Source organism: Diceros bicornis, chromosome 2, assembly GCF_020826845.1.
Source record: "Diceros bicornis minor isolate mBicDic1 chromosome 2, mDicBic1.mat.cur, whole genome shotgun sequence".
Lineage (NCBI taxonomy): Eukaryota > Metazoa > Chordata > Mammalia > Perissodactyla > Rhinocerotidae > Diceros > Diceros bicornis.
This window is the reverse complement of record NC_080741.1, coordinates 52,583,963-52,607,681: the sequence shown is the minus strand read 5'-3', so window position 1 is coordinate 52,607,681 and position 23,719 is coordinate 52,583,963. Positions and strand designations below refer to the sequence as shown.

At 41.4% G+C, this 23,719-nt stretch overlaps 1 protein-coding gene across 1 annotated transcript; it reads left to right on the top strand.

Annotated features, from left to right (window-relative positions):
- The first annotated feature begins 17,272 nt into the window (after positions 1-17,272).
- On the top strand, positions 17,273-19,772 carry LOC131417002 (IQ domain-containing protein F5-like). The gene is given in 2 exon segments (XM_058559915.1): positions 17,273-17,366; positions 19,327-19,772. Coding segments are annotated over 2 exon segments (540 nt in total).
- Positions 19,773-23,719: the final 3,947 nt, after the last annotated feature.

Sequence of the window (23,719 nt, the reverse complement as noted above, 5' to 3'; positions counted from 1 at the left end):
CTCAGTGGACAGAGCTAGGGAATATATTTTTGTGCACACACACAAGCACACACATTTCTGCCTTTCTGTCTATCTATCTATCTATCTATCTATCTATCTATCTATCATCTATTATCTATCTATCTATCTATCTATCTATCTATCTATCTATCTATCTATCTATCATCTTTCTATCATCTATCTGTCATCTATATTGAAATGTATGAGTTAACACTGATATCTAAAATCACAACCTAAAATCAAAGAGTTCACACTTAGATACAGAGACCAGATTGGTGGTTACCAGAGGGGGAGGGGGCAGAGGGAGGGTGAAAGAAGTAAAGGGGCACATGTGTACCATGATGGATAGCAACTAGACTTTTGGTGGTGAACATGATGCAGTCTATACAGAAGTCCAAGTATAATGACATACATCTGAAATTTATATAATGTTATAAACCAATGCAACCTCAATTTAAAAAATAAAATAAAAGAGTTCATTCTAGTTTCTCCTTTCCATATTTTTACCTTCTGTTTCCAAGATTAAGACATCTGGCTCCCATTATCCTTAATAAACTTTCTTATTTGATCTTCCCTGTATGTAACTAATCTTGTGGCTGCTGCTGGCCCCTTTCCCATGCAACACTGTCCCCACCTTGAGCTCTGATACCCTGCTGGGCCATTACCCTCTCCATGTAGCTCAGGATCCAGCTTCCCACATTGGTTGCTGTCCTGTGTGAATGCCCCTTTCACCAAACCTGGGATGACATGAGATGTCAGGGTGCCTTTTGCACAGATACCCTCCTTGCTGTGCTCAAGTCCTGACTTCCTACACCACTAAGGATGCCCTCTTCATCCCACACAAGGTACCCATTACTGCCTTGACCTTGGATCCCTGTGTTCAGACTCCCTCTTCACTCTGCCTGGGTTCCAACACTGTGCAAGCAGGCCCCTGTGTGGACGCCTCTTCGCCCTGCCTGGGTTCCATGCTAGGCAGTCCTCCTATACCAACACTTTCCTCGCCCTCTTGGAATCCACAGCCCATTCTCTGCTTGGCGGCTCTCTTCCTCCCCAGGTGCACCTATGTTGCGCTGCCAAGCTTAATGACTTTCAGACTAAGTTGTTCAGGAAGGGAAGGGAAGAAAATGAAGGAAAGGACAAGAGGAAACTAAATTTGCAATTAAAAAAAATAGAGACAAACCATCTGCAGCAGAAAATTGTCAGTCACTGGATAAATTTGCTTCAACATTTTCACCCCAAACCTCAAGGAAACATGACTATAAAGAAAACTCAGACAATGTCCTTGAGAAAATGAATAAAAATATGTGAGCACAGGCTTAGGTCTTCCTCTCTTGGTATAAATTCATAGAAATATCAGTAAAATAATATATTTATTTTAAAAATCTCTAATAGTACCTTAAAAAATTAGGAAGAAGACTTCAGTGGGCAGAAATTATGCAGACTCTTTAAAGGACAGAAGACAGATGTGAAAAGACTGAAAGAAAATAAATCAAAGGTCTAAAAAAGGTCTCATACAAAAGTAGACAGTGGCCATGCAGTCCGTCCAAGCTTGGAGGCAGCTGGTCCAGGGGGCAACAGGGGCTGAGGGCTACTGCAGGGGTTGGTTGGAATATACCAATAGGAGGAGCAGCCAACTCTCCAGTTGAATCACGAAGTTGGCAAGAGATGGCCTATCTCCAGGTAGGGGCTGTGACTGGCCTGGGGAGGGGCTGCAGGGCCTAGTGCCATGGACACCCTTGCACAGGAAGATCCCTGCCCAGGAGACCACCCACTCCTGACAACCAACATCTCTCCTGCAGTCCGTGGAGTCAGGCACATGGCACTCATCAACAGGCAAAGAGGAAATCTCAAAAAAAAAGATGAGCATGCAACCAAGAATCACCAAGCTTTGGAGGAAACCAACAGCATGAAAAAACATCCCTAAACTCAACAATCAGAAACATGATAGCAAAGGGAAAGACTTTAGAAGACAATTTAAAGAAGTAAATTTAATATTCTTGAGGAATGGGAGAAGACCAATTAGCCATAGAAGAAGAACAAACCATTAGTAAAAAGGGCCATTTATGAATTTTAGAAAGGAACAGTGTTAAAATTAAAACTTGTGGGCTGGCCCCGGGGCTTAGCGGTTAAGTGCGTGCGCTCCGCTACTGGTGGCCCGGGTTCGGATCCCAGGCGCACACCGATGCACCGCTTCTCCGGCCATGCTGAGGCCGAGTCCCACATACAGCAATTAGAAGGATGTGCAACTATGACCTCCAACTATCTACTGGGGCTTTGGGGAAAAAAAAAAGGAGGAGGATTGGCAATAGATGTTAGCTCAGAGCCGGTCTTCCTCAGCAAAAAGAGGAGGATTAGCATGGATGTTAGATCAGGGCTGATCTTCCTCACAAAAAAAAAAAAAATTAAAACTTGATAGATGGGATGAATAGCAGAATGGACATAACTAAAGTGCAGACTAGTGAGTGGAAAATTGGATATGAGGAATCATCCTGGAATGATGATTCCAGAGAAATGAAAAGGTTAAAAAAAGTAAATAAAAGAATGAAGTATCGATCTAGGAGTTCCAGTCATGGTTGAATTAGTGTTCATGAGAAAGGAAGTACAGAGATGGAGAGCAAGAACATTCAAAGCATTAACGAATTTTCCAGAGCTTAAAGAGACTCAATTGACTTAAAAAGGTGAAAGAGAACAGATGGAGCTCCAAACAGGTTGTGGTACAGTGTCATAACTGACAGAGATAAAATATTTAAATATTTAAAGAGAAAAAAAAAAAAAAAACTAGCCAGGAAGGAATAAGTTTCAGATTGACAGCAGCTTTCTAAGCAGCAATACGGTGCAAGGAGAAAGTGGAGCGACACCCTCAATGCTCTGAAAGAAAATAAATTTAAGCATTGAATGATATACCACCTAAAATGTTTTTCAAGTGTAAGGGCAAAATGAAAGACATTTTTATTAATTCAAAGACATTTTTATTAATTCAAAATTTACATCAAAAGTCTCCGAAAATATTTCTGGGAAATGAACTCCATAACAAAGAAAAATGAACTCAGGAGAATGACACAAATAGTAGTGATGAGCACAGATGCCCATAAAATTTATTGTTACAAGGGAGAGTTTCCACAAAAAAATATGTATAACTATCTGAGGTGATACTCACATATCAGGTTGCTAGAGGCAGTGGGTGAAGAAAAGAAAATTAGGCTGAAGTTCTTGACCGATTTGGGGCAGAGTGATAGATACTGATTTATTCCAAATACTGCACATCCTGAACACTAAACTCCATCTTAGAGTCTCCTTTCCTGGGGAACCCAAACTGCAATTGTTCATCTCAGAGGTTGTCTGAGAAAGCAGATAGTAAGATGGGGTTTTGAATCAGGATAATTCACTTCATCATTGCCTGGCTGGCAGTGAGGACCCTAACACTAGTGGTAAGTGCAGCAACTAGTGGTAAGATAGGCCTGGGCATAAGGTGGTGGTTTAGATGTTAACTCACAGGCAGTGAACTGGGATCATATATAGGAGGTAGGGAATGCACTAGCTGGTGTGACATAGCAGGTATTTGAAAAGCATGGGGGGATTAACTACAAAGGATTGGATGGCTATTTCTAAGCTCTATTGAAGCTCTAGAAAAAGATAACAAAAGGCTGAGAACAAGTAATAGGCAATTAAAAGCAAAGGGTAAAAGCCCAGAGGGCCTTCTTGGTAGCATATAAAGAAGCTCTCATCTGCATTGGAAAGGCAGAGAAAGCTGAGGGGCAGGCCTAGGACTTAATCATCAGAGTGGCCAATCTTCGTTGGTTCAATCTTAATAGAAGATTGAACTCTCTACTAAGAGTGTTTTGCCAAGATCAGGGAAGGAGAATGAATGGAATCCTTATACACGGGGTGGGATCATTTGGGTTGATGCCCCCCAAAACTTGAATTCCCAGGTCTTCCTGAGACCTTTGAGTCTGAAGAACTGTGACACTCCTCCCTAAGTTCGTGAATAGCAATGGGGACAGACAATGGGAAACTGAAGAAGCAAGCTACACGGGCAAGTAGCCTAGAGTCTCAAGTAACACACCACTATTGTACCACCATCTCCTCTCAGCTCGTACCTGTGGGCTTGTGGGGAACCCCTTGGGGCCAGCTGACATAAGAGGAAAATGCCTGACCCTGATTTACAGATTGTTAAACTTAGAATGTACATGTTATCCCAAAATAGATAGCAGCTAACTACAGCCTCACTCAAGGGTAGCCTTGAAAGACAGTGGTGAGGGAAAGTCCTCTCAATGGGCAGAGTTTCAGGCTACGCATCTGTGGGAGATCAAGATTTGGCCACCCTGAAATCTACCTCTTTACCTTGATTGTTTTCTCTGACAGACATTTGACCTCCCCCACTAACTGCCTAAAGAATTTGACAGAGAAGATCTGTAATATAATGTAAAATAGATGTTACAATAGGAAAGGCACCAACAAGCCCATCTTACCAGAAGTTCTGTCTCTCTGGCCACATTCTCTAGATGGCCCTGCGAGGATTTGCCAGACAAATATTCACATTTTTAAGGGAAATCTTTCCATTTGTAAAGGTATCTCCCTCTCTGTATTGGGAAGAGGGGGGATGACCTCATTTCTAGAAACTTATCAATGTGGAAGGTGATGCATTAAATCTGCATAATGACCTTACTCTTGTTTACTGTGCTTTAGTGATAATCTCCTGTGACTAACTCCCCCCACCTCCAACATTCTCTTTTGTCTTTAGCTGAAGATGGTATTTAGGACGAGAATTTCTGCTATTGTGTTGAGAAAAGCAGTGCCCCTGGTTTCTCCCATGTATACATGTTATTAAACTTGGTATTATTTTATCCTGCTAACCTGTCTTGTTAATTATTTGGCCAGCCATATGAACCTTAAGGGAAAGGGCAGAGGGGGATTCTCCCTCTTGTCCTACACATCCACTTTGTGTGGAAAGAGAAATGGCCTGAGATAGAATACATATGGACTTTTCAGCAGTAGTGAATGGCTTAGTGGGTGTTTTCCTGGAAACACAAAGATTGGAAAATTGGGGACAAGGAAGTCTAAACTAGAAGCAGGCAGATGAACATAGGAGAGTATGCACTGTTGGGGAAAAGGGAGAATCACCTTCTTCCCTTTCCCTTAAAGTTCTTATGGCTTGCTAAATAATTAAAAGACAGCTTAGCAGGAGAAAATAATACCAAGTTTAATAACATGTATACATAGGAGAAACCAAGGAAACTGAGTTTCTCAACAAAATGGCAGAGATTCTCATCTTAAATACTACCTTCAGCTAAAGACAAAGTAGGATGTTGGAGGTGGGGGAGGAGACTGCTATGGGGGTTTACTGGAAAGCACAGCAATCAAGGGTATGTAGATTTAAGTACTCTCCTCCGTACTGAAAAGAGTTTCCAGAGATAAGGCCATCCCCCCTCTTCCCAGTACATAGAGGGAGATACCTTTACAAATGTAAATGTTTGGTAAACAGAACTTTGATAAGAATGGGCTTAGCAAGGACACTGCCAGTCTGTCTATATTTAGAGTTAAATTCCTTTAGGCAGTTAGTGGGGGAGGTCAGATGTCCATCAGAGAAAATAATTAAGGCAAAGAGATATATTTTGGGGTGGCAAAATTTTGATCTTCCACAGCACAAAGAGTAAAAATCTTTGTATTGTATGTTACAATACAAAAATCTTTGTATTCCACTACTGGGGAACATCCACCACAGAACAGGCACTAAACAATGAAGCAGACAAAATGGCTTGGCTGGTTGATGTCAGGCAGCCTCTGTCACCCACTCTAGTGCTGGCACAATGGGTCCTGGTGGTCATGGAGGCACAGATAGAGGCAATGTATGGACCCAACAGCATAGGCTCTGACTTAGCAAGGCTTATGTAGCTACTGCTACTGCTGTGTTCAAGTTGCCAGCAGCAGAGGCCAACACTGAATTCCCAATATGACACCTTTCCTTGAAGTGACCTAATGGCCAGATGGTGGTGACAAGTTGACTACATTGGGCTCTTCCAATCCTGGAAGGGCCAATGATTTGTTCTGACAGTGATAGACACATATTACGACTATGAGTTTACCTTTCCTTCCTCCAACTAGCTAAGGGCTTACACAGTGATCCACCTGCATGGGATCTTACATAACATTTCCTCAGATGAATAAAATTGATAAAACTATCCAGACTGGCCAAGAAAAAAAAAAGAGAAGACACAAATTATCAATATGAGAACAAAAGAGGAGATATCACTACAGACCACACAGGCATTAAAAGGATAATAAGGGAATACTATGAACAACTATACACACATTAATTTAACAGCTTTGATAAAATGGATCAATTCCTTGAAAACCCAAAACTACCAAAACTTGTCCAAGATGAAATAAGTAATCTGAATCATCCTATAGCTACTTTAAAATTTGAATTTGTAGTTTAAAACTTTCCAGATGGTTTTACTGTCAAATTCTACCAAATATTTTATAAATAAATAACACCAAGTCTGCACAATCTCTTCCATAAAATAGAAGAGGAGGGGATACTTCTCAATTCATTTTATGAGGCCAACATTACTCTGATAGCAAAAACAGACAAAGGCAGTATAATAGAAAGCTACAGCCCAATACACCATACGACCATAGAAGCAAAAAAATCATCAACAAATTTTAGCAAATCCAACTTAGCAGCATATATTATACATAAAGTATATAATATTATACATCACACCACACACACACACACACACACACACACATACACACACACACACACACACGCATCCTGCATGACCAAGTAGGCTCTATTTCAGGAATGCACAGCTTCAATATTTCAGGAATGTAATTTCAGTATTTGAAAAACAATCACTGTAATCCATCATATTATTAATTTAAAGATGAAAAACCACATGGTCGTGTCAATTGATGCACAAAAACCTTTTGACAAAATTCAATATTCATCCATAATAAAAGCTGTCTGCAAATTAGGACTAGAAGGGAATTTGTTCAACATGCCAAAGATTATCAACAAAAATCCTACAACTAATATCCTACTTAATGGTGAAAAAACTGGGAAGTCTGGGAACAAGGCAAGGATGTTCTCTCTCACCAGTCCTATTTACGGAAGTCTTAGCCAGAGCCATGAGGGAAGAAAAAGAAATAAAGATATAAAGATTGGAAATAAGGAAATAAAACTACCCCTATTTGCAAGCAACATGATTGTCTATGTACCAAATCCCAAGGAATCTATGAAACAAAACCCAAAAATTTCCTAGAACTGATAGGAGGGTTGAGTAAGGTTTCAAGAAACAAGGTCAACACACAAAAGTCAATCATATTCCTGTATATTAGCAATGAACAATTGGAAACTAAAATATAAAAAACAATACACCATCTACACTAGCTCCATAAAATGAAATTCTTAGGTATAAATCTAGAAAAATATGTACAGGATCTGTATGTGGAAAACTACAAAATGATGATGAAAGAAACTAAAGAAGATCCAAATAAATGGAGAAACACACTATATTCATGGATTGGAAGACACAACATTGTAAAGATGTCAGTTATCCTCAAAGTTATCTATAGGTTTAGTGAGATTCAAATCAAAATCCAAGAGGATTTTTATAGGTATAGACAAGCTGATTCTAAAATTTTTTAACATGGAAAATCAAAAGAATTAGAATAGCCAAAACAATCTTGAAAAACAATAAAGTTGGAGAAATCATACTATCTGATTTTAAGACACTATAAAGCTATAATAATAATTAAGACTGTGGTATTGGTGAAGGGATAGACAATATAGATAAATGAACAGAATGGAGTCCAGAAATAGACTCACATGAACAAGTCCAATCAATTTTTGACAAGATACAAAAGGATTTCAATGAAAAAGGATAGTCTTTTCAACAAATGGTGTTGGAACAATTGGAAATCCATATGCAAAAGGATGAATCTCAACCTAATCCTCATACCTTATACAAAATTAATTCAAAATGGATCATAGATATAAAATGTAAAATAGACAACCATAAAATTTTAGCAGATAACGTAGGAGAAAATCTTTATTACCCAGGGTTATGCAAAGAGTTTTTAGACATGACAACGAAAGTATGATTCATAAAAGAAAAAAATTGATAAGTTGGGCTTCATCAAAAGTCATTAATTTTGATTACTAACTTTTCATCTATGAAAGATACTTTTAAAAGAATGAAAAAATATAATGGATATAATGGGAGGAAATATTTGTAAATCACATATCTGAAAAAGAACTTGTATTCATAATATATAAAGAACTCTCAAAAACTCATCAGTAATAAAATACACAGCCCAATTAAAAAATGACCAAAGACTTGGACAGAAACTTCACTAAAGAGGACATATAGATGGCAAATAAGCACATGAAAAGATATTCAACATTGTGACTATTTTAGGCTTTATAGGCTAAGAGGCAAAATGGATGATATTACATGTAGGTAGTTATATAGCAAGAGAGAAAAGAAATTTCCACAAAGTTTTTGTTGATGAAATTCAAAATATAGTAATAATTGAGTACATTTTTATAGTACAGGTCTACTAATGAGAATAATGCATGTTTTTTTTGGTGGGAGGGGAATAATATTTAGTATAATTGGGGCTGAAAGCTAGTGTTCCCTATCACCAAAATCAACTGCAAATGTTTATCTAGTAATGCATGTCTGTGATGAAATTTTACATATGTTACCTTTGAAAATGTCTTTTCAGGCACATAGATACTGTGTGAAATATCTGGTACTGCCAAATACGGATATAAATCCATGAGCGTAGGATTTTCATTGAGACTATTCATCACTTGGAAGACATTTGTAGACTTCTATTAGATTCTTCTCTTGATATTTGCCTTTCAGCATGTCATTACATAGCAGATTAATTACTTCCAAATGAAGTTCAGGTCATTGCTCCTCAATCACTTAGATAAATAAATTTATAAATATGGAAACTCCTCTCGTACTTGCATGGAAGTCTGAAAAATGCTCACTACTGGAACTGTAGTTTGAGCTCAGAAAATATATCCAGTGCAAGTTTGTGTGGAAATGGTTATTTCCCTTCTTGTTTTAAGCTTTGATGGCTCAGGAAATACATAAAGCAACTTGACAATACTTATGATTTAAAATTACCTGTTATCAAAATGATTTTACCACAGTATGTTTTACAGAAAAGCATTGTTTTGCCCTTTAACTTAGGGTTTAACTAGCTAAAAAACATGAAGACTGCAGCGAAAGCTTATTTCCAATGCCATTCATTGTTTGATAGTAGTAGTTGGAGGCAGTTTTTCTCATTCAGGAAAATTTCAATCTTGACCCTGAGCTTGAAAGTCCTCAGTAAAACTTTATCACTGCCAAGCCATGGAACTGCTGTGTGGTTCGGGGGGTGGGGGTGGGATCAGGATATTCAGCTTCAATTTCTAACAAAAATTCATGGAACTGATGACAGTTAAGTCAATAATGGCAAGTGAAGCTTACCATGACATTACTGGTTCAAACAATTTCCATGAGGTACCTACTGATGAATAATATAGTGAGTAACCATAAGCCTTAAGCACTTTGTATTTTCATAAACTTTGTAAATTTGTCTAACTAAGCCTTTTTTCTGTTCCACACGTATTTTTACCACTATCAGTTTTAACACATTTTAATAGATTCCACTTCAGGTCGTACTGAATTAGTGTTTTCTTGACTTATTTAAAAAATATTTTCAGCTGTATTTGCTTCATGCAGACTATTCATAGAGCCTAATTCTTCAGTCACTTCAAACTTGGCTTTCACCCATTCAACGAACAACAGCTGAGCTATATTGGTAACATCTGTCAACTCATCAAGAGCCAAGGAAAGCCACTTGAAATCATTTGCCTTGTTTTTTTTTGGAGAGGAAGATTAGCCCCGAGCTAACATTTGTTGCCAATCCTCCTCTTTTTGCTGAGGAAGATTGGCCCTAGGCTAACATCCATGCCCATCTTGCTCTACTGTATATGTGGGACACCTGCCACAGCATGGCTTGATAAGCAGTGTGTAGGTCCGTGCCCGGGATCTGAAACTGCAAACCCCAGGCCGTCTAAGCGGAGCGCGTGAACTTAACCACTACTCCACTGGGCAGGCCACCCCAATAACATTTTTCACCAAAATAGAACAAAGAATCCTAAAATTTATGTGGAACAACAAAAGACCCCGAATAGCCAGAGAAATCCTGAGAAAAAAGAATAAATCTGGAGGTATTACGCTCCCTGATTTCAAAATATGCTACAAAGCTATAGTAATCAAAACAGCATGGGACTGGCAGAAAAACAGACACACAGTTCAATGGAATAGAATCAAGAGCCCAGAAATAAACCCACATATCTACGGACAGCTCATTTTTGACAAAGGAGCTAAGAACATACAATGGAGAAAGGAAAGTCTCTTCAGTAAATGGTGTTGGACAGTGTAGGTAACTAGCCCGTGTGCCCTTTTAAAACCATGTGTCCTTGAGGCTCCTTGTCTGGGATACATGCCAGCCCTCACGAAAACAGTCCTGGGATTGGCCAACCCAGCTGTTTTCTCATGGGATAATTAGCACAAAGACCCTCGTAGCCTGAGAGAACACCGAGGCTCTGGGAGGTGAGGGGCCCTGGTCCTTGGAATGCTGGTCATACAGGGATGATCCCCCTAGACAAGCATGTAGCCTTTGTTCTTCTGCCTATTTAAGCAAGCTTATCTCAGGGGGTGGTAGCGGATACACATTTCCTGTCCAGCCAGCTGCCTCTGGACCTTCCCTGTAAGTAACTCCCTAATAAACCCATATGTCTTGCCTGCTGTCTCCGAGTTGTTTCTTCAGTCTCTTGGCAACCTATGCCACACTGCTCACCCAGCTGGGCATGTGGCGGAACAGAGAGCCACATGCAAAAGAATGAAAGTAGACCATTATCTTACGCCATACACAAAAATTAACTCAAAATGGATTAAAGACTTGAATGTAAGACCTGAAACCGTAAAAATCCTAGAAGAAAATATAGGCAGTGTGCTCTTGGACATGAGTCTTGCAGTATCTTTTTGAATACCATGTCTGCCCAGGCAAGGGAAACAAAAGAAAAAATAAACAAGTGAGACTGCATTAAACTAAAAAGCTTCTGCACAGCAAAGGAAACCATCAACAAAAGGAAAAGACAACCTAACCGTTGGGAGAAGATATTCCAAAATCATGTATCTGATGCAGGGTTAACATCCAAAATATATGAAGAACTCATACAATGCAACAACAAAAAACAAACAACCCAATTAAAATATGGGCAAAGGATCTGAACAGACATTTTCCAAAGAAGATATACAGATGGCCAACAGGCACATGAAAACATGTTCAGGGGCCAGCCCGGTGGTGCAAGCGGTTAAGTGCGCGTGCTCCGCTGCGGTGGCCTGGGGTTCACTGGTTCGGATCCCGGGCGCGCACCAATGCACTGCTTGGCAAGCCATGCTGTGGCGGCATCCCATATAAAGTGGAGCAAGATGGGCACGGATGTTAGCACAGGGCCAGTCTTCCTCAGCAAAAAAAGAGGAAGATTGGCAGATGTTAGCAAAGGGCTGATCTTCCCCCCCAAAAATTTAAAAAAATGATGTTCAACATCACTAATCATTAGGGAAATGCAAATGAAAACTACAATGAGATATCACCTCATGCCCATCAGAATGGCTAAAATTAAAAAGACAACAAAAACAAGTGTTGGAGAGGATGTGGAGAAAAGGGAGCCCCCATACACTGGTGGTGGGAATGTAAACTGGTGCAGCCACTGTGGAAAACAGTATGGAGATGTCTCAAAAAATTAAGAATAGAACTACCATAGGATCCAGCTATTCCATTTCTGAGTGTTTATCCAAAGAACACGTAAATACTACTTCAAAAAGATATTTACACCCCTATGTTCGTTGCAGCATTATTCACAATAGCCAAGACTTGGAAACAACCTAAGTGCCCATCAATGGATACGTGGATACAGAAGATGTGGTATATATACACAATGGAATACTACTCAACCGTAAAAAAGATGAAGTCTTGCCACAGATGGACCTTGAGGGTATTATGCTAAGCGAAGAGTCAGATGGAGAAAGCCAAATACCATATAATTTCACTCACATATGGAAGACAACAAGAACAATAACAACAAACAAATACATAGATACAGAGAATAGATTGGTGGTTACTAGAGGGGAAGGGGGTAGGGAAAAGGGAAAAAGGAGTAAAAGGGCACATGTGTACAGTGATGCATGGTAATTAGTCCTGGATGATGAACATGATGTAGTCTACGCAGAAATTGAAATATAATGATGTATATCTGACATATTTATATAATGTTATAAACCAATATTACCTCAATAAAAAAATACAGACTTTGAAGTCCACTTTTCTCCTCTTTTCTTGTTTTGACATGATGGATATGCATTTGGAATAAAAAATAAGTCACAGCACAGCAGTATGTGTGGCACTCAAAACACTGTTTAGTTATAATTGTACCGCCGTGATTTGTTGTGTGCTGAGCAGCAGTGGGAAGTCATGAGAGCGCCTCATACAGTCTTTGTCACAACTGCTCAAATCTGTCGTAGTCCAAATGTGGCTATAGACAACACATAAACAAGTAAGTGTGGCTGTGTTCCAATAAAATTTTATTTATAGACATTGAAATTTGAATTTCATATAATTTTCATGTGTCATGAAATATCATTCTTTTGAGTTTTTTCAACCACTGAAAAATGTAAAAACCATTCTTTGCAGGATGTACAAAAACAGGCAATGGGCTGGATTTAACCCACAGGCTGTAGTTTACCAACCCAAGCCCTAAATCAATGCCCATTACATGGTGCTGAGTCCCTAACAGGTTGAATGCTTGTGTCTCAGAAGCAATTGTGTGAAAATGGTAATGCACCTGTGACCACCCCGTCCAGTTATACACTGGGGAATTTGTGCTTTCTGTCCCTGCAACTCTAGCCTCCACCTGTCTGGAGGTTCTGGTTTCTAGAGAGGGAAGGCAGTTGCCAAGGGTCATAGCAAGAGTGCCATTAAGCTTAAAGCTCTGGCTGTGACTCAGTTACTTCAGATTCCTTTTGCCAAGAGACAGCAGATAATGAAAAGAGTCACCATACTGGCAGGGATATTTAGCCCTGATCATCAAGAGAGGGTGAGGGGGCTGCTGCTACACTATAGCGGCAGGGAAAACTATGAATGCTGCTTGGGTGACTCACTGCAAGATCTCTTAGTGCTTGCTGCCAGGTGTAATGGCAGATGAACACAATCATGGCCTGGGAAGTATAAGGTAACCAGAGAATCTGATCCCTCAGGCAAACTGCCTAGGCCAGCAGAAATGCTAGTCAAAGGTGAGGGAAATCTCGAAAGGGTGGTAGAGGAAGGGGAAAAAGACCGCAAATAATGGCCTCAAAATAAACTGTAGCAGTGGGGACTGAAGTTTGTCCCTCTGACCCTTCTTTTTTAAGTTTTCCCAGGAGACAAGACCAACCTGAATACTGAAGAAGCTATTTTTAAATGGTAAAAACTTACTATGGGAAGCAAGTAGATCTGAGTGGCATAAAGGGGTGGTCGTAGTGAATATGTGGATGTAGTGGATCCTCTCTTCATAGCTGACGACTCATCCCACAGCTATTGAGAATATTGGCTGCTGCTGGGTCACTGCTGTATCCCGCACTGAGAATTGCCTTTGGTCACAGGGAAGACATTTGAGCAAGGTTATATCCTCTCCTAATGGGAAGCCTGCATCCAGTGACTGCTTATGATTGGTGTTATGGGTTGAATTGTGTCCTCCCCCACAAAAAAGATATATTGAAGTCCTAACCCTCAGTACCTCAGAATGTGATCTTGTTTGGAAATGGAGTTTTTGCAGATATAGTCGAGTTAAGATGAGGTAGTTAGGGTGGGTCCTAATCCAATATGACTGGTGTCCTTTTAAAAAGGGGAAATTTGGACACAGACACAGATGTGTGCAGAAGAGATGTGCACAAAAAGAAGACATAGGGAGAATGCCATGTGAAGAAGGAGGATTGGAGTGATGCATCTATAAACCAAGGAACTCCAAAGATTGCCAACAAACCACCAGAAGCTAGAAGGAAGCAAGAAAAGATCCTCCCCCTACAGGTTTCAGAGAGAGCATGGCCTTGCCAACACATTGCTTTTGGACACCTAGGCTCCAGAATTGTGAGACAACAAATTGCTTTGTTCTAAGCCACACAGTTTGTGGTACTTTGTTACGTCATTCCTAGCAAACTAATACAGTTGGATACAAAGGCCAAGTCCCCTTGCCTGAATTTGGAACAATTCTGAAGGGCCATCCCAACTGCCAAGCTCTCTGTAGGACTGGCTGAGATCGGTTGCAAATACATTGTAGGTCAGCTTCTCCCTTCTGCCAATATTGTATTCCTCACTTCCTTAGAAGTGTGTCTTCCAAGAGCACTCTCCAATTAAACGTCCACATGCAACTTTCCATCTCAGAGTCTGTATTAGGGAACTGAATATAAGACAGATCTGGCCCATAGAACACCCCAGGCTGCCATACTGTCATGGCAGTCAGCTGCCCAGGACTATCCAATCCTGAACTTCCCTGACCCCACAATACCTTAAACAAGCAATATGGAGGCTTTACAGAACTCCCAGGTCTGAGGCCCAACGTTAAAGCAAATGTGTCTCTTGGGCCAGGGCCTCACTCCAGCTGAGGTAAACTCAGGGGTTCTATTGTGGTTCCAGGACTTGATCACCCACGGTAGACTCAGGGTTGGGCTGGGGACCATGAGGAAGGAGAGAGGAAGAGTCTTCAGTGGGCAACCACCTCATCCACAGCCCTGGAGCAAGGATCTCAGCTGGGCCACTAAGGGGTCTTGGACTCATTCTCAAAATCCACCTACCAGGACGTCCTGGCAGGGGCAGTGGGCATTCAGTGGACAGAAGAGAGGAGCCACAAGACTCTTTAGTGAGGACAGCCTGAGGTTTCAGGGCTTCCACTGGGGATAGCCTGGAAAAGTCACCCTCTGTCTCACTTTTCCTCCATTCTCACCACCTTTCTCTCTCAGACTCCAAGTCTCCACATTTCTCCTCTTTCTTGTTCCTCCCAGGGTTCTTCCTTTCTCCCTCCCCTGCTTTCCCAGTGTCACCCCTCTCTCCCAGCCCCAAAGTGCTCCAGCTTCCTCATCTCACCCGGGGATTTTCAGCACCAGCCCATGCCCACTCCCACCCCTACCAGGGTGGAGGGGGCAAGGTAAGGCATGACAGGATCTATCCCTAGGAATGGAGAGAAGGGTTGCATGCCCTAAAGGCTTCGGGTCTCCACAGAGAAGAGGGCTAGGGGGTGGATAGTCCATTCATTCATCCATTCATTGCTCACTCAATGAACAATTATTTTTTAGTTACTGTGTCCTTATACTGTGTAGCCTCTGGGGTCACGAACATGAAAAATGGTCAGGCTCTGCTCTCCAGGAACCCAAGCGGGAAGAGGCTGGTCAGCAAACAGTGACTACACAATTGAGTGGCTCTCTCTGCCAACTGGTTTGAGTCTGAGCAGGTCTTGGTGATACTCAAGGCCACAGCACTCTCCCTGCCCCTAAGGTCACCACATCTACGGACACCCCAGCCCCTGGCCTCTTCCCTGTGTGAGTCTCCCTTCATCCTGGGCCCTAGCCCCCTTGTTCCCCTGAGCTCCATATGTGGGATCTTTTCTGTCCTCCTGGAGCACAGGGACTTGAATCTCACCTACCACCTCAAACACACTCAGGTGGTTTCTTTCACTTAGCTAATTTTTAAAGATTCAGGATGGAGGTTTCTTAGATTCTTTTCTAGAAACAATGAGAATCAGAAGCATCAGAAAAGCACAGAGATGCTGGAGTCCACATGGTGTAGCAGTTCAGAGCAGAGCTGGGACTAAATGCTGGCACCATGACTAATCAGCTGTGAGACCAGGGTAAGCCATGTAAGTCTCTGCACCTTAGTTTCCTCGTCTGTGAAGTGGGGTGAATGTCATCACTCCATTGCTATTGCCATGGACATCAGAATGTGGTGACTAGGGGCTAGACTCTGGAGACAGACAAATGGAGGCATTAAACTGATGAGGGTTTGCCAGGAGTGTGGCCTTATCTTCAAACCGATGCTTCCTGCACCTTTCCTGTCCCACATACCGTACCCCATTATTTCCCCCATGCTCTAATTTACTCCTATCTTCCCCACGTCCCTCATCCCATTAACTTTACACTGATGCCCCCCCAGCCTTAAGTGGCCTCCTCCTCTTCTTTACATCTTCCCATAGCTTCACACTGGCGTCCCCCATACTTAATCTATACATTGTAAATGTGCTCCTCAGTGACCCCGGAACTGTGATCCTAAGAGTGGACCAGGGCCTCACAATGATCAAGGGGGTCTTCAGAGGCCAGGAGCAGGCAGATGTGGGGTCCTGCTTGTGCAGTGGCTGACTCTCACCCATCTCCTGATTGTGACCTTGAGGCCCTCAGGGGAAGAAAAAGACAGGAGAGTACTTGAGGCCACTTGAGCCTAAGCCTGAGAAGAAGCCAGACTCTGAAGAGGGCACACTGTGTGAATCCAGGTATGTGTGCTGCAGAAAGGACAACTATCATCAATGGGGACAGAGCAATGGTTGCCCCATCTTGGGAGTGGGAACTGCATGGGAACTTTGTAATAATGGAATGTTCTGGCTGGTCCTGAGGGCTTCATGAGTTGGCCTATATGGGTCTTGCCTTCCCCCGGGCCTGATAACTAGGTGATCTACAGATAGGCCAGACATAGGAGCTTTAGCCACCGTGGAGGAGTTTACTTTGTTCCCCCAATTCTTCTAACCTCATCAGAGATGATTGCTGCTAATTTTTGTGTGTATCTTCCTAATCCCCACCCCTTTTAAAATAATGCCTCTATAACACGTGTATAAATATATGCTTATGTTGAGTTCATCTTGATTTGATGAACTTGCTAATCTTGCTAAATCTTCACTCTTCTATATCCGTCCATAGAGAGCATACTCATTCTTTCTAATTGTTATTTGGCATATCATTGTTTAAATGAATTGAAATCCATTTGATGAACACCAGCCCGGCTTTGATGAGTATCATTATACACTTTTGTGTCAATGGGTCAGTTTTTGAGGTGATCCTTGTAGCCAGAGCTCTGGCCATTCTGGTAGGAAAGAAAGGATGGGTCTTCCAGGTTTTCCTTAGAGGGGCTCAGCTGTTGGGAGACATCCTGGCGCCCGAGTCATAGTTGCCGTTATGACATCATGGCTCTCTCCCCTCCTCCACTCTTCCTGCCAGAGCTGTGGCTGAAGGAGTACAGACCTGAGAGGGATGGGACCACCTAACCCCTAACCATGGGTAATTTAGTAGAGCGCATGCCTGAGAGAATTTGACTATCTACCCCAAGTCAAGGGCATTTAATGTTTTGTAAGAGACAATCAGATCCACCCAAACTTTCTGGGAGGGCAGTACATTTCCCCTAGTTACCTCAGCATGGGATCCTTCCTCCATGTCTGAGGTCCTAGTGATATCGAACCTGAAGTGTGTTTGCTCACCCGTCGCACAGGAAGCCAATCTCTGACACCGGGTATAGTGAAAGAAAGTAGGAATTTTATTGCAAAGCGCTGAGCAAGGAGAACAGGCAGCTCACGCTGTGATCCCAAACTGCTCGAAAAGCTACTAGCAAGGGTTTTTATTTGGGGTTTTAGGTAGGGGAGGGGGAGCATGTGGCCTTGGGGGCTGAAGTTCTAAGAGTCCTCTGCACAGGCTTGACTATCTGTTCTATGTGTTGCACGGAATGGATTTTTAGTCTTTGACATCTAAACTTTACAATCAGTCTTTTAGCTTCTCAATGTTCCTGCAAGATGCTTAGTCAGGCAGGGACCTGTCAGCAAGTTCCTCTCTTATCAGCGATCCTCCTGCTGTTCTGCAAGGCAAGCTCAGAAACTTTGGTTATTTTGTTTCCCACGTTAACCTTGTGGGTACAAGGCACAGTTTCACCCTAGTCCAGGGAAATTTTAACTCCGTCATCCTCAGTTTCACTAGGAAAGGCCAGGAAGCGAGTGTGTGGTTGACCTGGCACCTAGTGTTGGGGAGAGCGCCTGTACTCTCTCCCATGTCCTTCTCTTTAAACTCTGATTACAGAAGGTCAGCAAACCTTCTAAATTATAATCAAAGATAATGGTGAAAGCACGTTGATAGAACAGAGCTTGAAGGAGCAAAGGAGAGAAGAGGAAGAGACTCTACCCCTGACACCCCCACTCACACCACTGCCCCTGCCCTTCCCACTCTTCCATGGGTAGATGGGTCCAGGCTCTACAGTGTTGGGGAGCCTTGGCTTGTGCCATCTCTGACCCTTGTGGTCCAGCAGAATGACCCAAAGGTCTGTGAACATGTGATTTATTGTCCAAAGAGAGATGCTTCAGTGAGTGAAAGGAGCACTTATCAACACTACACCAGGACAACAGGCGTATACCCAGTATGTACCAGGCAAACTGGATGAATGATCAGCATACATAGAGCTGGAATGAACAGGGATTGACTCCTCCTTGCCTGTCCTTTCTCCCCATTTTCTCCTTAGGCTAAGAGATGTGGGTCTGGCCAAGGCATGTGGATTGTGCCAAGGAGGGGGGCAAGGAGGGCCAACCCAGACCACATAGAGTTGGGAGCTACAAGGTGGGGACTGTGTTTGGGGAATACAATGGCCAAGGTACAGGGAGACTGGGTCTAGCAGTGTGTGTGCATGTGTATCTTTGTACTGATGTATGTGTTAACTGGTGTTTAAGCTCTTAATAAAGTGTATGAGGTGGAGGATCTTTTAATACTTTGGTGAGGCAGAAAGGAGATAGCAAGCTGTGGGTTTAACCTGAAGTCAGAAGTAAGAGGGCAGGGGGAGCAAAGGATGCCACTTATCCAGCAGATGGGAGGGGTTTGAAGAGAAGAGACATGGATCTCAGCTAGGTGGTCAGGTCCAGGTGAAACTTGTATCTCTCGTACCTCTAGATCACGGTCTTCTTGCCCTAGACTGGCAAACCAGGTCCACGTAAAACTGGGTGAGGTTGCAATTGCAGGTGTACCTCCATTTTCCAGATGGAGACCCTGAGACCCTGAGGGCAAGATGATGTGTCCATATCTATTAATCAGAGAATGGCAGAAGCAGGACACCTACTTGGTCTCCTGGGTCCAGCTGTTGACCACAACAGCTCTCTTGAACGTCAGAGAAAGGGGTGATTGTTGATAGAGGATCAGGGCCCCTTCCTGGCACACCTTAGGGCCGAAATGTATGAGTTTCCTAAGTGTCCCTGTTTTCTCTTATAAGGGCCCAAAAAAGTGAAGATCATGATGATGGAACAGGAACCAGTCGTGTTCATCCAGGCCTGGTGGCGAGGCACCCTGGTGCGCCGGACGCTGCTGCACCTAGTGCTCAGAGCACGGATCATTCAATGCTGGTGGAAGCAGAAGCTGGCCAAGCTGTTGGAGAACAGGCGGAGGGCGGCCCTAGTGTTCTATGCACAGCAAGAATGGGCAGTGGTCAAGCTGCAGTCCAGGGTCCGCATGTGGCGCATCCGCCTTCGTTTCTGCCGTTTGCTCCATGCTGTCCACATCATCCAGGTTTACTGGCGCTGGCATAGTTGCCACACTCGTGGCTTGATTCAGGGCCATTACGACCTCAAAGAAAACCAACTGAATCTTCAACTTGAAATCACTTTGGGCTCACAAGCTTGTAAAGTGCAGCAATGCATACCCTTTCCAATAAAAGAATGATCAGGTCTGTTATATCTTTGTCCCCAGCTCTCTCCATCACACATATTTCAAGGAGGTCGTTGAGCTAATGATGGCAAATACTTGGCTTCTCATAAATCAGCCCTGAAGAAGCATCAGGGGTTGTCTGGGGTCCTGTGCGGAGAAGGATTCTGAGAGCCTGGTGCTGGATGAGGAGGGCCTGTGGTTGATTAGTGATGTCTGCCATGGGTAGGAGAGTTGAGGTTGCAGGACTGCCAAGTCAGATAACTCCAGAAAGACGCCTTCACAGTATGGTCTATGTAAATGGCATCCTCTGTAGTTGTGCAACATGGAGTTCTGTGTCAACTTTTGCTCCTTTTCCCCCAAATCTTTTAAAAATACTGTCTTAAAAATTGTAGTAAAATATACATAACACAAAACTTACCATTTTAACCATACAGCTCAGTGGCACTAAGTATATTCACACTGTTGTGCAACTATCACCACTGTCCTTCTCCAGAACTTTATTCATCTTGCAAAGTTGAAACTCTCTACCCATTAAACAATAATTCTCCATTCTCCCTTCCCCTGGCGCCTAGCCACCATCCTTCTACTTTCTGTCTCTATGAATTGATTACTCTAAATACCTCATATGAGTGGAATTATAAAGTATTTGTCGTTCTGTGACTGACGTTTCACTTGGCATAATGTCTTCAAGTTTCATTCATGTAGCGTGTGTCAGAATTTGCTTCCTTTCTAAGGCTGAATAATATTCTACTCAATGAATACACCACATTTTGTTTATCCTTTCATCTGTGGATGGACTCTTGAGTTGCTTCCACCTTTTTGCTACTGTGAGTAATGCTGCTGCAAATATGGAGGTACCAATATCTCTTTAAGACTCTACTTTCGATTCTTCTGAGTATATACCCAGAAATGGAATGGCTGGATCATGTGGTTATTCTATTTTTTTTTTATTTTATTTATTTATTTTCCCCCAAAGCCCCAGGAGATAGTTGTATGTCATAGCTGCACATCCTTCTAGTTGCTGTATGTGGGACACGGCCTCAGCATGGCCGGACAAGCAGTGCGTTGGTGCTTGCCCGGGATCTGAACCCAGGCCGCCAGCAGCAGAGCATGCGCACTTAACTGCTAAGCCATGGGGCCAGCCCTGGTTATTCTATTTTTAACTTTTGAGGAATTGTTATGCTGTTTTCCATAGCAGTTATACCATTTTACGTTCCCATTAGCAGTACACAAGTGTTCCAATTTCTCCACGTCAATAGTCAATCTCTTTTTTTTTTGATAGTAGACATCTTATGGGTGGTATCTCACTGTAGTTTTGATTTGCATTTCCCTAATGATTAGTGATGTTGAGCATCTTTTCATATGCTTGTTGGCAATTTGTATATCTTCTTTGGAGAAATATCTATTTAAGTCCTTTGTCCATTTTTGAATCAGTTTTTTTGTTGTTGTTGAGTTGTAGATGTTCTCTATATATTCTGGATTTTAATACATTATCATATATATTACTTGCAAAGATTTTATCCTATCTATGGATTAATTTCCACTCTGTTGTTTTTGTCCTTTGATGCACAGAAATTTTTAATTTTGATATAATCCAATTTATCTTTTTCTTTTGTTGCCTGTGATTTTTGTGTCATATACAAGAAATCACTGCCAAATCCAATGTCATGAAGATTTCCTTGATCTTTTCTTCTAAGAGTTTTATAGTTTTAGTTATTAAGTTTAGTTAGGTCTTTGGTCCATTTTGAGTCATTTTTATTTTTGTATAGTGTGAAGTAAGGGTCCATCTTCTGGATCCTTTTGAATGTGGATGTCTAGTTTTCTCAGCCCCACTAGTTGAAGAGACTGTCCTTTCCCTATTGAATGGTCTTGGCACTCTTGTTGAAGATCATTTGACTATACATGTGAGGGTTTATTTCTGGGCTCTCTATTCTATTCCATTGATCTATATGTCTGTCTGACTGTTTTTATGTTGGTACCACACTGTTTTGATTACTGTAGCTTTGTAATAAGTTTTGAAAACAGGAAGTATGAGACATCCAACTTTGTTCTTCTTTTTCAATATTGTTTTGGTTATTCGGGGTCACTTGAGATTCCATGTAAATTTTAGGATAGATTTTTCTCTTTCTTCAAAAAATGACATGAATTTTAATAGAGATTGCGTTGAATCTATAGATTCCTTTGGGAGTATTGACAGCGCAACAATATTAAGTCTTCCAATCCATGGGGTGTCTTTCTGTTTATTTGTGTCTTTAACTCTTTCAGTAATGTTTTATAGTTTTCAAAATACAAATCTTTCACCTCCTTGGTTAAGTCTATTTCTAAGTATTTTATAGGTTTTGATTCCATTGTAAATGGGATTATTTTTTTTTAATTTCCTTTTTGTTTTGTTCATGGTTAGTGTATAGAAGTGCAACTGATTTTTATGTGTTGACTTTGTATCCTGCTACTTTACAAATTCATTTTTTACTTCTGACAGTTTTTTTTTGTGTGTGTGTGTGTGTGGAATCTTTAGGGTGTTCTGCATACAAAATCACGTTATCTGAAGACAGAGATAATTTTACTTCTTCCTTTCCAACTTGGATGCCTTTTATTTCTTTTTCTTGCCTAATTGCTCTGGCTAGGACTTTCAATACTATGCTGAAGCAAAATGGTAACAGTGGGCATCCTTGTCTTGTTCCTGATCTCAGAGGGAAAGATTTCAATCTTGCTCGTTGAGTATGATATTACCTGTGGATTTTCATATGTGGCCTTTATTATGTTGAGGTGATTTCTTTCTATTCCTTGTTTGTTGAGTATTTTCATCATGAAAGGGGGTTGAATTTTGTCAAAAGCTTTTTATGCATCAATTGAGATGCTCTTGTTTTTTTCCCCTTTATTCTGTTAATGTGGTATCTTACATTGACTGATTTTTGTATGTTGAACAATCCTTGCATCCCAGGAATATTTCCCACTTGGTCACAGTGCATAATCCTTTTAATGTGCTGTAGAATTCTATTTGATAGTATTTTTTTGAGGACTTTTGCATCTATGGTCATCAGGGCTATTGGTCTGAAGTTTCATTTCCTATAGTTTCTTTGTCTGGCTTTGGTATCAGGGCGATGCTGGATTTATAAAATGAGTTAGGAAGTGTTCCCTCTTTTTCAAGATTTTGGAAGAGTTTGAGAAGGATTAGTATTACTTCTTTAAGTGTTTGTTAGAATTCAGCAATGAAGCCGTCAGGTCCAGGGCTTTTCTTTGCTAGGAGGTTTTTGGTTACTGATTCAATCTCCTTAATAGTTACGAATCTGTTAAGATTTTCTATTTCTTTGCAATTCAGTCTTGTTAGGTTTTGTGTTTCCAGGAATTGGTACATTTCATCTAGGTTATCCAATTCAATGACATACAGTTATTCATAGTACTCTCTTATAATCCTTTAATTTTTATAGAGTTGGTAGTAATGTCTCCACTTTCATTTCTGGTTTTAGTTGAGTGTGGTTTTTCTTTCTTGGTCCATCTAGCTAAATGTTGATCAATTTAGTTGATTTTTTCAAAGAACCAACTTTTTGTTTCATTGATTTTCTCTAATGTTTTTTTTTTTTAATTTTTTATTTATTGGAGTAACATTGGTTTATACATTGTAAAAATTTCAGGTGTACATCATTATACTTCTATTTCTGCATAGATTACATCATGTTCACCACCCAAATATTAATTACAACCCATCACCACACACATGTACCGAACTATCCCTTTCAGCCTCCTTCCTCCCCACGTCCCCTCTGGTAACCATCAATCCAATCTCTGTCTCTATGTGTTTGTTTATTGTTGTTATTATCTACTACTTAATGAAGGAAATCATACGGTATTTGACCTTCTCCCTCTGACTTATTTCACTTTGCATTATACCCTCAATGTCCATCCATGTTGTCACAAATGCCTGGATTTCATCGTTTCTTATGGCTGAGGAGTATTCTGTTGTG